The sequence below is a fragment of the Muscardinus avellanarius genome (genome assembly GCF_963383645.1).
Source record: "Muscardinus avellanarius genome assembly, chromosome: 3".
Classification (NCBI taxonomy): Eukaryota; Metazoa; Chordata; class Mammalia; order Rodentia; family Gliridae; genus Muscardinus; species Muscardinus avellanarius.
Genome location: NC_137788.1, coordinates 151,429,591 through 151,444,540, shown reverse-complemented (window position 1 = coordinate 151,444,540; position 14,950 = coordinate 151,429,591). Strand labels below are relative to the sequence as shown.

At 45.9% G+C, this 14,950-nt stretch overlaps 1 protein-coding gene across 1 annotated transcript in view; it reads left to right on the top strand.

Annotated features, from left to right (window-relative positions):
• LOC308260406 (A-kinase anchor protein 13-like) overlaps positions 1–12,908 on the top strand; it is a gene marked incomplete at its 3' end in the record, with an annotated part of 97,067 nt that extends 84,159 nt beyond the window's left edge. The window contains exons 6-10 of the mRNA XM_080691698.1: positions 40–3,133; positions 3,896–4,036; positions 7,125–7,261; positions 10,237–10,323; positions 12,822–12,908. Of these exons, the coding sequence (XP_080547824.1) occupies positions 40–3,133; positions 3,896–4,036; positions 7,125–7,261; positions 10,237–10,323; positions 12,822–12,908 (3,546 nt within the window). The remainder of the gene's footprint in view (positions 1–39; positions 3,134–3,895; positions 4,037–7,124; positions 7,262–10,236; positions 10,324–12,821) is intronic.
• Between the last annotated feature and the right edge of the window lie 2,042 nt (positions 12,909–14,950).

Here is a 14,950-nt window from a genome sequence, read left to right as displayed (position 1 = left end):
TCACGGACAGCTTTTAAAGTATCTTTGGTTTCTTCCCAGAAAACAAACCTCAAGCCGATGGACAACCTCATGCCCTTAATGATGACAGCACCGGACCCTTCCAGTGTGCCCCGTGCCCCAGGGACAGACGGCGAGTTGCTTCCCCGTGCGCCCGAACCCTCCGAGAGCCAGGGACGTTCTCCACCCGAGGAGACCCCGGGCGCTGGGCGCCGCCAGGGCCGCCCTGTCGGACAGACCCAAAGTTCCTGTGGCTTATCAAGTGTGGCCGGGGAAAGGAATACAGACTGTTCTTATAGGAAGAAAAATAAAGGCGGGGAGAGAAAAAGGGAAGAGGCGGAGCCAACGCCGTCTGTGGACTCTGGAACTGTGTCCCCACCCGACTGTGGAGCAAAGGGCGCTGAAGGCCAGCCTTCCTGTGCAAACACAGATGAGGAAACTGGAGCAAAGTCTTCTAGAGCCGCGAACCAGGAGTCTGGGGTCCAGGGCGGCAGCGTGTGGCCAGGAGACGAAGTCGCAGAGCCAGGCCCGGCCCGGCGTTCCTCTGGAGGGGAACTGGCAGGTGGTTCAGCATCAGATGCCGGTGCGGCCAAGAGCGCAGGGGAAGGGGAGCCAAGTCTCGTGTGCCCAGCTGCCCCTGGACAGGACAGTCCACTCCAAGCGGGGGAAAGTGCAACGGGGAGACTTGCGAACTCTGAGAGCGGCTCTGCTGGAGCCTCCAAAGTACACATAAGCGAGCCTGTGGGTCCGGCCAGTGTCCCGAGCTGTGTCGCTCCCACGGGTGCCCCTGGTGATGACAAGCCTGCCAAGTCTCCACTTGGATTTAGTCCTGGAGAAACCCCCACTGACAAGTCAGCAGGGACCGAAACTTCCAGGAGAAGCTGTGAGGAGGGCGCTGATGTCCCCGGAGAGCGGAAGTCTCTGGTAATCCCAGCTTCTGCAAAAGACAAGAGTTTGGATCAAGTAGAGTCTGAGACTCCCTTAGCAGGCGGATTCGAGACGATGGAACCCTTGAACTTCAGCTTTTCTGGGCTAGGAGAAGATGTAATGCCAAACCAGGAATCAGACACAGACTCATCTCATGCTCAAAGCCTAAACAGCAAATTGCTGGTTAATTCTACCACTGGAGACGACAGACTTTGCTCTGACCCTGCATGTCAGCAGAACACAGCGACTTCTAGCGGCGAGGCGGTAGCACAGCACTGTGATGACACTGTTAGCGGGCCCCAGAGCCCCGCGGCCGGGCCGCCCGCCACACAGGGCCCGCCCGCTGGCGACTGCCCCGGAGACCCACGGGGGAACCCAGCCACTTCTGACACTGTCAGAGCTACCCAGGCGGGCGTGAATGTTTGTCCTCTTGAAGTTTTAGATGAAAAGGGCCAAGGAAAAGATGTGAAACTAGATACATCTTTAGCAGACAGGCTCCCGGCGGTTTCAGATCTGCAGCTGGTCACCCCTAAAACTGAGAAAAAACTGGTCCCAGCCCAGGCAGTGCCACCAGACAGCACTTTCTCTCTGGCAAGCACTCCAAGCAGTGAATCAGTAACCAAAGATGACGTACTTTCTCCTGTCCCCTCCCAGAAAGAAAAGGGAACAGCAACTCCTGAGCTCCATAGGGCTACAGCTGGGGGAGATGGCCCTGCCAGAGAAGATCCGAGCCACTCTGATAAACAGCCCCTAGAGGACGGGGCCGCAGGCCCGTCCACACCCTCTGCTGCTGGCACGCCTCAGCCCAGCATGGGGAACATCCTAGGACTCAGTGGGGAGCAAGCAGGTCCTGGGCCCTTGGCCGCTCCTGAAGTTCTGACTGACCCTTCTTCACTAAGCGTGGATAAGGCCACGTTGACCTGTGGTTCAGTTTTGACTGGCGGAGGAAAAAAGGTTCCAGAAAGCTCTGCAGCTCAGAGACGCGACATCAAGGATGAAGCCGTGACTTGTTCCTCCATTCAGGAAGGCACTCTTTCTTCTGGAACGTGTCAGAAAGAGCAGAGCGTGCCACCTCCCGGACAAGAGACGCCAGGATTCCATGAAAGCCCTATCTCGGCGGCCTGTGCTAAGGACGAAACGCTTCCGCAGAGCAATTCAGCCGGCACACCCTCTGCCAGGCTGAAGGCAGGAACCAAACATAACACGGGAGTGGCCCCACAAGTCTCCCTGCTGACGGAAGGTGGGGCCTCACACGGCCCGCTGCCACCGGGAGCAAATCTGGCTGCAGACTCGAGGCAGAAAGGCTCGGGTGTGGGGCAGAGCAGCCCGCCTCTGTTGCCAGGTCTGCTGCCAGATGGACCTGGGGCTCCTAACTGCAATCAGCCTTGGGCCTTGGATGTTGGCATGGACAACACTCACTCCCAGGGAGAAGCCAGTGCCCACAAGGCGAGCGGGAGTGTATCCATAGATATTAATGCTCTACCAGGGGCTGCTGGGCCCAGAAGCAAGGATGTATCACGCAACACCCAGGATGTCTCAACTTCAGAAGGTTTGTTGAGCCAGGAGAAGAATACGACCCTGAGTTTGCCAGGAGCTGTATCAGACAAAGGTGTGCCCACAGAACAGGCAGCTGCAGTTCCAGAGATGGTGCCTCTTGCTTGGAAGACAGGACAGCAGGGAGCAGACCGTAGCTGCGCCACGGGCGACTCCCAGGAGGCTCAGAGGAATGATGAGGCGGCTGCCACGGAACTCCCTGCGGAGACAGGGCTCTCGGCACCCTGTGACAAGGCCCCTGCAGGCATGAGGGAGGTCACACCGGCCCCAGCCCCAGGCGAGGAGAGGAGTCCCCCCTCTCCAGCTTGCACACTCTCAGCCCAAGCTGCGTGTGTGCCTACAGGAGCAGACTTGATAGAGGAGGCTGCCAGTCGTATAGTGGAGGCTGTTATCGAACAAGTCAAGGCCTCCGCAGCGCTGATTACCAAGGGGGAAGCCAGTCACGTGGCACCATCCAGTCCGGGGTTGGGCCCTCCGACAGAGCAGCCAGGGAATGCCTGTCCACAGAAAGCCAGCCTTGCTCCGCTTGAGGAGACCCCGCAGGCGGAGGACGTGTGTGAAGGAGCCACAGAAACCCTTGCAGTACAATGTTTTGTTGGAAGAGAGGAAACAAAGAAGACCGTTCTGCTTATCCAGGGGCCTGAGCCAGCAACAGGTAAGTAAAGCGGAAGAGGAGGGGGACAGTTTAAGCAACGAGACTCCCTTTACAGACCGGGCTGTCCTGGTAAAAATATAGGCAGGTTTGTTTTTTAAGATCCTGCTTGCTCATTGGTTGCCGAGTGAACACCGGCAGGAGACACACGTCATCTTGGGGTGGGACAGAATTTGCTTCCTGTATTAGAGACTCATGGCTTGATTGTTTAAGCCTAAAAATGCTCCTGTCTGTCATGCTGAAAGGTAATGCCTAGATGACAGATGCCCAAGACTTGATGAGGGGATTTAGCAGATGTTTTTATTCCTGTGGCCTAGTCCTTTTTTTTTTTTTTCCCTATCATTGTAGAAAACATTGTTGAAAAGGATGTGTCTTATTTATATGCCCCCGACTCCCTTTCTCCCTATCATCCTAGTCTGTCTGCTGTGCAAATTTAGAGTCAGAGTGTTTTCGTGAACAGCTGTAAGTATTGTCTTAAGCTGCCGGCCCATCATCCACAATGGCAGTATTAGGTCATTGGCTTGGTTGAAGGGGACTCCCTCTTTTTCCTGTCTGAGGAACACACCTCCTGTCCTCTTGCCTGTTGCTTTGGCCAGTCTGGAAAGCCAGGACCCTGCCCAGTGCAGGGGATAGGATGCAGGATCTCCGCCCCAGCCCAGACCGCTGAGCCGCTGTCACCAGGCAGACCTTGTATCTGCTTATCTCGGCGAAGCAGCTGCACCGAGCCGATCGCTCTCATAGCAGCCTGTTCCGTCTCTGGGCAAGCGTGTCCAGAGACAGCGAAGAGAAACCGCTATCGCTCAGTGGAAAGGAACTATCTGAACAAGACTGCTCGTTGGGGTTTGAGACTGAAGCTGAAACTGGAGTTGGGCTCAGTCTCACTCTTGACTTCTGGAGTCTTTAAAGGTCAGTTGGATGCATACTAACACCACCTGCTCCCAGCTGTAGACAGAGGACCTGTCTCCATGCCGGCTCCTAGGCTTTTGTAGGTAAGAGGGAGCCTGTTTGTCTTGATTATTTGGTTTGAATTTTTTTTTTTCTGTTCTTTTTAATTTTTGAAGATCTTTTTAAGTGGAGTTCATGTTAAGAGTTTGGGTTTGGGGTGTGGAGAGAAACAAACAGAACAAAAACAAAATGAAGTTGCTTAGGAAGGGGAGCCACTCAAATGCAGTGTTTATTTTCCTGGTAAAGACATTCTGGCCATTTTTAACCCTTTCCCTACCCCCCCACGTGAAGGATTTAAGGCACTTGGAGGTAGGATGTTTGATGGCTTCAGTTTTTAGATTTATTAATGTTTTAGATTAGGAGTGATAGACATGTGTTGGCCGCTGTCTCAGAATTTAAATGAGTAGGTCTCTAATTTTTTTTTTAAGGAAGGCACAACAACAAGTCTATTTTGGGGGTCCTGGCAGGTTGGCGTTTTAGAAAGATGGGAGTGGCTGTAAGCTGATGCCTGACTATGTTCTTCTCATTTGGGTACTTGGTCCTTGGCCACACCAGCTGGAATTATTTCTTCTTCTGGCCACATGGATTTAACCCCAGCAACTGTGCGCTATCTGGTGTTTGTGTCCGCAGCACTCAATTTGTTAGAAAAGACAAAAACGGAATGTTAGGCTTTAGTTTCTAAGAGTACGTAACTTCAGTAAAGACACTAAGAGCTGACGTTTAAGGTTTTAAAGTTTTGAGATGAAATACAGGAAGTTCCAACAGTGTGCATGGTTTGGGGGTTGGTATATTTTGTGTAGGCAGCAGGTTCCTTGTTCTGCTACCCAGAGGAGGTTGGGTGCTAAGGGTTTCAAACTGTAGAGAAAAGTAGCCAATGATAAAGAAATTGGTGCTTTCGTGAGAAAATGGTCAGAGTTGGGAAAAGTCCCTTTACACTTGCCCCAAGAAAAACCACCTGAGTCTCATCCTCGAGCCCTGGGGCATTTTCTGCGAAGTTCACATTCGCTTGTACATTTGGACATACTTTGAGTGTGGAGATGTAGCTTTAGCCGCTGATTTGAGAGGAGCCCGATGGAAAGAAGGGGATGTGGTCTTCACCCATCAGAAGCATTGATCTCAGTGCTTAGGAAGTGGGTGGCGTGTGACTGAGCTGCCTGGTCCCTCAAGTTTGCTGACACTCTCAAGCAATCACTGTTTACCATGTGACTGGGGCTCTTGCCAAGATGCATTATCTTCTGTGGATGGGTACAGGAATGTAAAAATCACATCCCAGACGAATAAAATTAAAAATCAGTACCCTTTAATCCCTCTGATTTACTTAGAAATGTTTTCATCCAGAGATAGTTCTAAAGGCATCACCCAATAGGATTAAAAAAAAAAAAAAAAGGTTTACATCTTATGAAATCTGACAGATTTTGGTAATCTGGGCAAGAAAACTTGTTTACCCATTTAAAACTTGCTAATAGCACTATATAAGGGCAAAGAAAAAAAGATTTATAATTCCCTAACAGGTGAACACTTACAGTTCACTTGTTAGGGCATCTTAACTTTCTCAAATCAAAGATCACTGGGCGTGTCGCCTGTGCTACCAGTATAAAACCTTGATGACATTTACTCTTTGGCAAACCTCCCTTCTCTTTGGTATCAGGAACCACAGCGGTGGCATTGCTCGATTTCTAAAGGCCCAAGCAAATTTTTCACATGAAAACAAGATGATAGTTGCATTTGTATTTGGATTACCAAGGTGAGGTCTTTTTTTTTTTTTTTCCCCAGTCATCTGTTCCTTTTAAAGAAGTGTCAGAAGCCTAAATTTACCTCGGACATCATTTTGATCACTTCCTTCCTGTATTTGTTTAACCATATGGTGGTGAAGTAAAAACCACCACAGTTTGGTCATGAGTATGGCTGGCAAGAGGACAGCTATAATTCAAGAGGAAACATGCCTAGAAGCTTTTTTTTTTTTTTTTTTCCTTAAAGGAATTGCTGGGTTTTTAACTATGTCTTGGTTTTGGAAAAAATAAAAATTGAAAAATAGTGTGCTGGACTAGTCCAGTCTTACTGATTGTTGTGATGAATGGATCAGGAAGGTGTGTAGTGTTTGGATTTTGGGGTTTTGGGTTTGGATTTTTTTTTTTTTTTTTTTTTTTTTTTTTTTTTTTTACTGGGGATTGAACCCAGGGGCACTGGACCTCCAAGCCACACCCCTAGGCTTGTTTTATTTTTTTTATTATGAAGCAAGGTCTCATGAAGTTGCTGAGGCTCTTGCTAAGTTGCTGGAACGGGCCTCAAGCTGGTGATGCTCGTGTCTCATCCTCAATACCTGTGGGATGACAGGTGTATACCACCACGCCCAGTTTATGTTCTGTATTTTTATTTTATTTATTTATTTATTTATTTTTGGTGGTACTGGGGTTCCTGGAAGCCCTTCTACCACTGGGCTACACTCCCAGACCTATTTTATATTTTTATTTGGAAACAGGGTCTCCTAAGCCAGCGCACGTGGCTGGCTTCAAACCTGCGCGATCCTCCTGCCTCCGCCTCCCAAGCGCGGGGATGACAAGCGTGTGCCACCACGCCCGGCTATGTTCTGTATTTTTAAAGAAAGTCAGACTTGTCGCACGGGCTTTATCTATTTCTTGGTCACTTATTTTATTTTATTTTTTTGTCTTCTGTTTTAAGGATGGCTAGGTAGACTTTTTGAGGATGGCGAGGTAGACGACCAGCTTCAGTTGTGAGTTTGTTTCCTCACGACTTATTTCCATTTCCAGATGCAGGTCAGCCCATCCGCGTAGATTTGTGGTGAGAATTGAATACACACTGGCCCTTCCCCAGCTCCATCTGAAGGCTAGGGAAAGCCCCACAGCCATGTGATAAAGGAGTAGCTTGGCGTGGGGACAGAATGACACCAGCTCCAGACACAGAAGAACATTCTCCATTTAAGGCAAAAGCAAACAAAACACACGAAACCTGCAGCGTGTTGTGTAAATAGTAAGGCGCCGGGATCGGTGTTTTCACATGTGCTCACTCTCCAACCCCCTGTTCTCTTAAGAAATGCCAGACGCGAAAGCTGGAGACGAAGTGGATTTTTCCAGTAAGCCCAGAGCTGGTTCTGTTTCGGAGGAGGTGGCCGCAGGGAATGGAGCCATCGTCACAGCGCAGCCGAAGCAGGGCCTGAAGACCCAGGAGGTAAGTGGCTCAGAGTGCCTTCAGCTTGGTGTGCGCTGCCTGGCTTACGTATGGCCTTGGCTTTTGTTATGGGGTGGGAGGCCCCGTGCTTACCTCTTCTCTCCTGTTCTGTTACAGAAGCGTGGGTGTGGTTTGCAGCTAAGCGTTCAGGAGTGGTGTGTACCACCCAGCAAGGTCCTGAATATCGTGAGGTTGCCATGAAATGTGTTTCCCCTATGAACACAGACTTTAAAATTGATCATCACTCAGAGCTCACACTATGACTTATTCCAAAAGGGGATCTCTAAGCCTTCTTAAGTTTGACCTTCTTTGCTTTATATAGTAGCAGCAAAAATGAGGTTTTACTTTAGAGCTCAGCAGTAACCATCTAAAAATATAAGGTACATCACCTTTAGCAAAGAAGAAAAGTTTAGTAAGTGTTTTTTGGTACCAGCATTATTGGGATATAATTTACATCCTGTAAAAAAAATTTTTTTCTTATTTGTGGTACTGAGGATTGAACCCAGGAACATTGAGCTTCTGAACTCTTATGTTCTCAGCCCTATTTTAAAATTATAATACTAGTAATTATTATTATTATTATTAATCTTGAAACCGGGTCAGAGTCTCACTAATCTTCCTGTCTCAGCTTCCCAAGTACTGTGATGATACAAGCATGCGCCACCCGACCTGGCTACAGACTGTAAAACTGACCCATTCAAATAAAGTGGCTTTTAATATATTTACAGCCTAGCGCAGTTGTCACCACTGATGTTCTGACTCGACAGCAGATAGCATCACCCCAGAAAGAACCCCATGGCAGTTAGCAGCCCTCCCCCTCCCGCCAGCAGGCGCCGACCTTCACTCTGCTCCTGTGAACGTCGTATAAATACAACTGCACGGTGTGCGGCCTTCTGTCGCTGGCTGCATCCATTTACCATGGCGTTCTCAAGGTTCCTCCTCATCGCTTCAGTTTGTTTTATTGCGAGATACTCTGTTGTATGGAGGTATCGCATTTTGTTGTACATTTGGATTACTTCCCATTTTGACTATTATGAATATTATAGCTCTGAGCATCTGTGTACAAGTTGATGGGGACACAGGTTTTCATGTACCGAGTAGTGGAATTACTGAATCATAAAGTAATCCTGTAGTCAATATCCAGTAGAGTCTTCAGAATATCTTTCTTGAGAGTCTCTTGATTTCTTTTGGTTTGAAGGTGGTGACTTTTAAAGCAAAGAAACTTGTTGAAGGGAGACAGTACTCTGAGCTTGGATTTCATGGCCATCAAAGAAAAACCTTTAGAAAGCTGAAAGTCAAGCTCGGGGACGAACCCACATCCCGCCCTTGGAAAGCCGGTGTCTGTGGGCAGCCTCCATAGTACGCTGGTTTTGCTCTGCAGATGGCTAGCTAGTGTGTTTTTCTCTCTCAAAGTTACCCCAGTAGGTAAACAGAACTGTCCTGTCCCAAACTTTGGAGTGTATGAAGAGATAAGCGAGCCCCGTTTTATTTGGAGTGCAGTGGTAGGAAGGTGCTGACTGTTCTAACCCACCCTAATTGTTACAGATAATATTCATGACTAATGCCCGGTGACTACTCCTGTAGCAGGCATTTTTCAGATAAATGTTGCTTTTGCTCCTGGGGGGGCGGGTGAGAATAATGCCCTATGTGAGTAACCACTTCTTTGTTCCAGAAGCCTCTCAGAAAGGGAAGGAACAAACTCACATCCGTGAATTCACATGCAGTTGATCTTAGTCCTCCACCTCGACAGGGTGGTGCTCGGGGTCCCGGAGCACCAGCTGATGCGCGGCTGAGGCCCAGGGCTTTCTGATGGGCGCGGTCTCTATTTTAATTGTATTTTCTCTGCTATAAAGAAACTTGCCAGTTTAAAGCTATTAATTTTTTTAAAAGGAAACTTTTTTAAAAAGTACTTTAAAAAGCTTAAAGCCTTCTTTTAAAGTCCATTCTCCAGCCGAGTGTGGTGGTGCACGCTTGTAATCCCAGTTTTCGGGAGGCTGAAACCAGGAGGATTGCGGTTCGTGGCCAGCCTCAGCTACTTAGTGAGGCTTTCCACAACTTAGTGAGACCCTGTTTCAAAATAAAGAATAAAAAATAGCACAGGGGGTGTAGCTCGGAGGTCAAATGTCCCTGGGTTTCTTCCCCAGACCCGCTAAAAATTTAAAAAATAAAGTCCATTCTCTCCCAGTCCGTTTGCTCAGTTTTCCTCTGGTTTTAGGTGTTGGGATTCTGTGCTCTGCTTGGTCAGCAGAACCTGGGAGAGTCACAGGACTCACTCAAAGTCGGAGCCAGCCAGAAGCAGAGTCTGGGGTCTAGCCGACCTAGAACGTGCGTAGCAAGGCACAGTTCTCTGCCTTTGCTTTGTGGAGAAAGCACATGCCCATAGGGCTTTCAGTTCAAACATGTTCAGGTCTAAGCAATGGGGGTCGTCTGTGTTTTGGTTCACAGCCCTGTTGATGACGTCAACCCTGGCCTGCCTCACCTCCTGTCACCCTGCCAGGCTTGCCCCATTCACTGTGAACTGAAGGGCTAAAGCACGCACACACTTCACTTTTGGCTTATTCTCTCTTGATTTGACTCTTAATATATAGATTTTTCTTTAGTCAAGAAAGAGCAGGATTCTGCAATCTTTTTTTCTTTTATTATCAGTACCGGGAATTGCAGTGTTCTTACCACTGGACCCCCACTTACTTTTCTCCCCTCTTTTTGAGACAGGGTCTCCTAATTTGCCAGAGACCTCTTAGTGAGCAACTTAGCAAAACCCTGTCTCAAAATTAAAATTTTTTTTAAAAGGGCTGGGATGTGGCTTATTGGTAGAGAACCCCTGGATTCAATCCTCCAATCTGTCTCCCAATTGCTGGATTTACAGGTATGGGCCACCACACCAGCCCCCCCCCTTTTTTTTTTGGTAAAGGATAGACTATATATTTTAGACTTTAGGACATTGGGTCTATGTCACAACATATTTGCTTGTACAGTGTGAAAGCAACCACAGACTGTTAACAATGGGTGTGACCGCATCAGTAAAACAGACCATGTCAGCGCTACAGTGTGAATCTCATTTGGTAATGTTCACATGTCATGAAATGTCCTTGTTTTGAATTCTTTTCCCCCATCACTTAAAAATGTAAAATCTACTCTTTAGATTTTCTTTCACATGCTATACAGAAAGAGGCAGGGGCCCCTGACATAAAGTATGCTGTGTACCAGTGGATATACAGAAAGAGAAAGCAAACAGGTTTCTTCGTTTCCTTTCCTTTTTAAAAATAGTTTCAGAGTTGGGCATGGTGATGTTCGCTTGCAATCCCAGTACTTGGGAGGCCGAGACAGGAGGATCACAGTTCGCGGCCAGCCTCAGCTATTTAGCAAGGCCCTCCGCGACTTAGACCCTGTTTCAAAATTTAAAAATGGGACTGGGGGTATGGCACGGAGATAGAATGCCCCTAGGTTCGATCCCAAGTATTGCAAACAAAATTAAAAGAGAAATAAAAACTCGTTTTGTGGTGAAACCTCTAGTTAGTAGACTATGCATGGGAGCAGGAACCACCTCTCCTGAACCGTCCTTTTGACTCGGCTCCTTAGAGCTCAGCATTAATCTTCTGGAGCCTGCGTTTGCATTCAGAGCAGGGTGAGCTTGCGATTGCAGTTGAGGGTGGTGTTCGGTACCATTTAATCTGGTACTTCTGAAAACTGCACAGCCTGTGTGTTGGGCACAGGGATAGACCAGGCGCTGCTTCACTGAATCCTAGCTTCATCCGCTCATCCTCTTCCAATGGAAAACAGAGCAAATGCGTGTGTGTTACGCTTTGCTACTAGCTTGAAAAATTAGAACAATGGCGAATTTGTGACAGTTTTCTAGTAAATGTAAATGAAGAATCCATTCTATTCTGGAGCCTTATTCAAGCATAATTGTCAGAGCAGAGGACTCTCTCTCTGGAAGGTCCTACCACCAGTCATTTAAAGAAGAAAGCTACAATTGTGTCCTTTGGTCTACTGATTTGATTTCTGTTATATAAATGGAGACTAATTCCTTCCTCCTCAGCCTGCTTGACATGTGCTATAAACCCTTTCTTTAGAGGATATAAATTCTTTACATCATAGTTCATAAAGAAACGTGGCAGCTGGGTGTGCTGGCTCACACTTGTAATCCTAACATTTGAGAGGCTGAGACAGGAGGATCGCAGTTCACGGACAGCCTCAGCTACTTAGCGAGGCCCTTTGCAGCTCGTGAGACGCTGTTTCAAAATAAAGAATAAAAAATAGGGCTGGAGTGTAGCTTGGGTTTCATCCCCAGTACCGCAAAAAAATTAAAAAATAAAAAAAAATGGCAACGTCAGGGTTAATGCTTATACTCAAAATAATGCCACATGTATGTGTTAAATGCTACGCATTTCTTCATAGGCTTAACTGATATTTCTTTACTAGTTGGAAACTCTTCGCCACTTGGCAGGCAGTGCCATTAATTTACATATAATGTTTATTTTCACTGATCATTTTATCATAAACTTATGGTTGTAGTTTATTGTTAAGTACTGCCAAAGTGTAATAGTAGTTGCAATTTAATATTTAACATTATCCTCTCTTGCATACTTGGCTGGTTTCAGGGCTCTCAGATTATCTTGTGTTGTCTCCCCCACCCTCAGTGAATTTATATATATATATATATATATATATATATATATATATATATATATATATCAAGTGTTCAAAACAGCCTTGTATACTCAGCATTTTTATTTGTTGTTGTTTCTGTTGTTATCATATTTAGTTTTGTAACTTCAGATTATAGTATCTTATTCACATATTTAAGTAACCAGAGGAATATAGTGGTTCAGACTCAGTACTTTTTTAGGGAACCAGGTACTAGGGATTAAACCCAGGGGCATTCTGTCTCTGAGCTACACTCTCATCCTTATGTTTTATTTTTGAAATAGGGTCTCATTGGGTTTCTGAGGGGGTTGTGATTAGGTTTCTCAAGCCTGCGATCCTCCTAAGTACTGGGGTTACAGGCATGTGCTACCACACCCAGCTTAGACTCAGCGCTTTTTTTTAACCTATGTTATAAAAGCCTTATAATGTATAACATATGTTATAAAAGCATCATACAGTAATTTCAGCTGGGAGGCACACTGAGAGTGTTTTATTTCTGAGACCTTGAAAGTGTAAGGAAACCTTAAAGATCATGAAGGCAGCACATTTACTTTATTGAAGAAGCAGCAGATTCGCAAAGATGAAATAACTCATTTTGTTTCACAACCAGTTAACTTTCAGCTGGACCGGGACCAGCTTCTGTGCTGGTAACGTTCCCATGATGCTCTTTTCCCTGTGGAGTCATTCTGAGGGTAGAGTCTCAGGAAATCCAGTTCACTTGTTCAGGATAGGTTTTTGCCTTGTAAACAAGTATTCCTGAATTATGCATCTGAATATTGAAAATCTAAATCCATCACATTATACTCCCATGCTTTCATGAATCATTGGGGAAATTTCTTGGGCCATTTTAGGATTTAGGTGATTGATTCTAGAGTAGGTCTCGTGTCTTACTAGTTTGTCTGTTTAGCTGCAGTTAAATATCACCAAGATGGTGTTGGCCAAGATCTTGGTTATGGAGCAGAAATTAGAAAGGTTGTCTATAATTAGAAAGATCGTCTAAACCTGGCTTTTTTCCTAAAGCATGATCTGAAGAGGTCTAGAGCTAGACACCGAATGGGAATTGGGAGATGGCATTGAAGTCATAAATCTGTAAAGAAAGCCTCTGTGGCTGTTCGCGGAGAGCCTGGGTTGTGGTGGTTCACAGATTTCAGATTCCTGCTTCTCTCCTCCAGTACTGTAAAGCAACATTTCCATGTGTCATAGGGCTCTTTTCTTTACAAGATGTGGTCAAGTTCATTAGGAAGGAACTCGCCTCCCTGGAGTATCTGTTCCTTGAAGTATCTCTGAAATAATTCCTTTTCCAAATGTTCATTTCAAAGCTTATTAGCCATATGGAACAGTTAATTCTGTGAACCAGTATATCTTGTCAGGATGCCCATGGGCTTAGCAGCCAAATACTGAAGAGCAAATATGTTCAGGGACAACTGTAAAAATCCCATATGTCGAGTATTAGGTTACTGGGAAAGTCTACTCTTTGTTTAATATACTTTCCCCAATCACGAAAGCATTTTCAATCAGAACCACGATTCCCTTTTATAATTATACAGCCGAACATCAAATGAACTGAATTTTTTTTTATTCCTAGTTATTTTTACACTATTAATGCTTATGACTTCAAAATTGTGGTGATCCCATCATTGGCCTCGGACTATTTCCTGTGAATATCTCCTCGAATTCATGGTCCTTTTAAAATGTTCAATGGGATCCCTATGTTTTCTCTTATCTCAAGGGGGCAAGCTTGCATTTCCATCCTTACTCCAGGAGTTTGGTTAAAAACTTGTGTTTCAAGCCCGGTGGGGTGCAAGCCTGTAATATCAGTCAGTACTCGGCAAACTGAAGGGTCTCAGGTTCGAGGCCAGCCTCCACAATTTAGCAAGACCCTGTTTCAAAATGAAAAATACGAAACAAAGACTGGGAGTGTAGCTCGGAGTACGCCCTGGCTTCACTCCTTGGTACCTCCCCCATCCTCCTACCCCGACAAAAGCTCTTGTTGCCTGTGACTATTCTTAGCCTTCACGCAGTGGGAAAATACAGCCGCTTTCAAGCTACTTGATAACTAACCCGACAAGCCATTAACACTGATATTTAAATGGCTTATACATCCCGCCCTGTTAATAGATCTAAGCGTTAAAACGTCTCTCCCATCATATTTACATAATTTGTGGTCTGTGCCACCTAGGGAAAAGCTTATTGGCCTCTTCTTGAGTTGCAGAAGGCCTTCTTTGCATACATTTGGCATTTGAGAGAACCAGGACCCCCTTAATTATCCCTTTTGGGTTGAGAGCTAGAGCTAGCCACGGGGGAACTTACTCCTCAGCTTGTTCAGGTATGTGTTTGGAGACGCTCTAAATCTCCTCTGAAGTGGAGAGCTTCCAGGAAAAATTTCAGTGGCTGCTTCTGCAGATTTTCAGTATAGTTGCGGAAAAGATGTGCATCAGAGAACCCCAGATTGTAAAGCCACTCAAGGCAAAGAACTGCAGCCTTGATGCAAAACCGTTCATACTTCACCGATGTAAGGGTATAGTGTGATGACCTTGCTGTACATTTTTTAAGTGACCTCCAACGGGTACTTAATGTCTCTGGTCTCTATTTTCTCCTTCATATGATGGTTAGATAGGCTCTAAAGCTTGTTCCAGCTCTTAACTTTTGGCTGATGTATAATTCTAAAATGCTTGAAATAAATGCATAAAAAATAATCACACCTAAAAAATAATCACGAGGGGCATTTTTTAACCACACTTACTTTATCAAGATCCTAATAATTTTTCCTTAAACATTTTTTAAGGTCTTTTGCTCTAGGGTATTTATATTATAATCCTCTAACCCACTTTTTTTTCCCCTAGAACTGCTGAATCATAGGTCATCTGTGCATTTTGAGAGACCGTGTCCTCTCTCAGCCTTTCTGCCCCCTCCTCCTCTGAGTCGTATCACTCTTCCTGTTCATTTCTTACACCTCTCATTTCCCCTCTGCTTATTTTTATCTTACATTCTATTGGCAGTCAGTGATAGTAGCTGAGCATAATGGAAAGATTATGGAGCCCA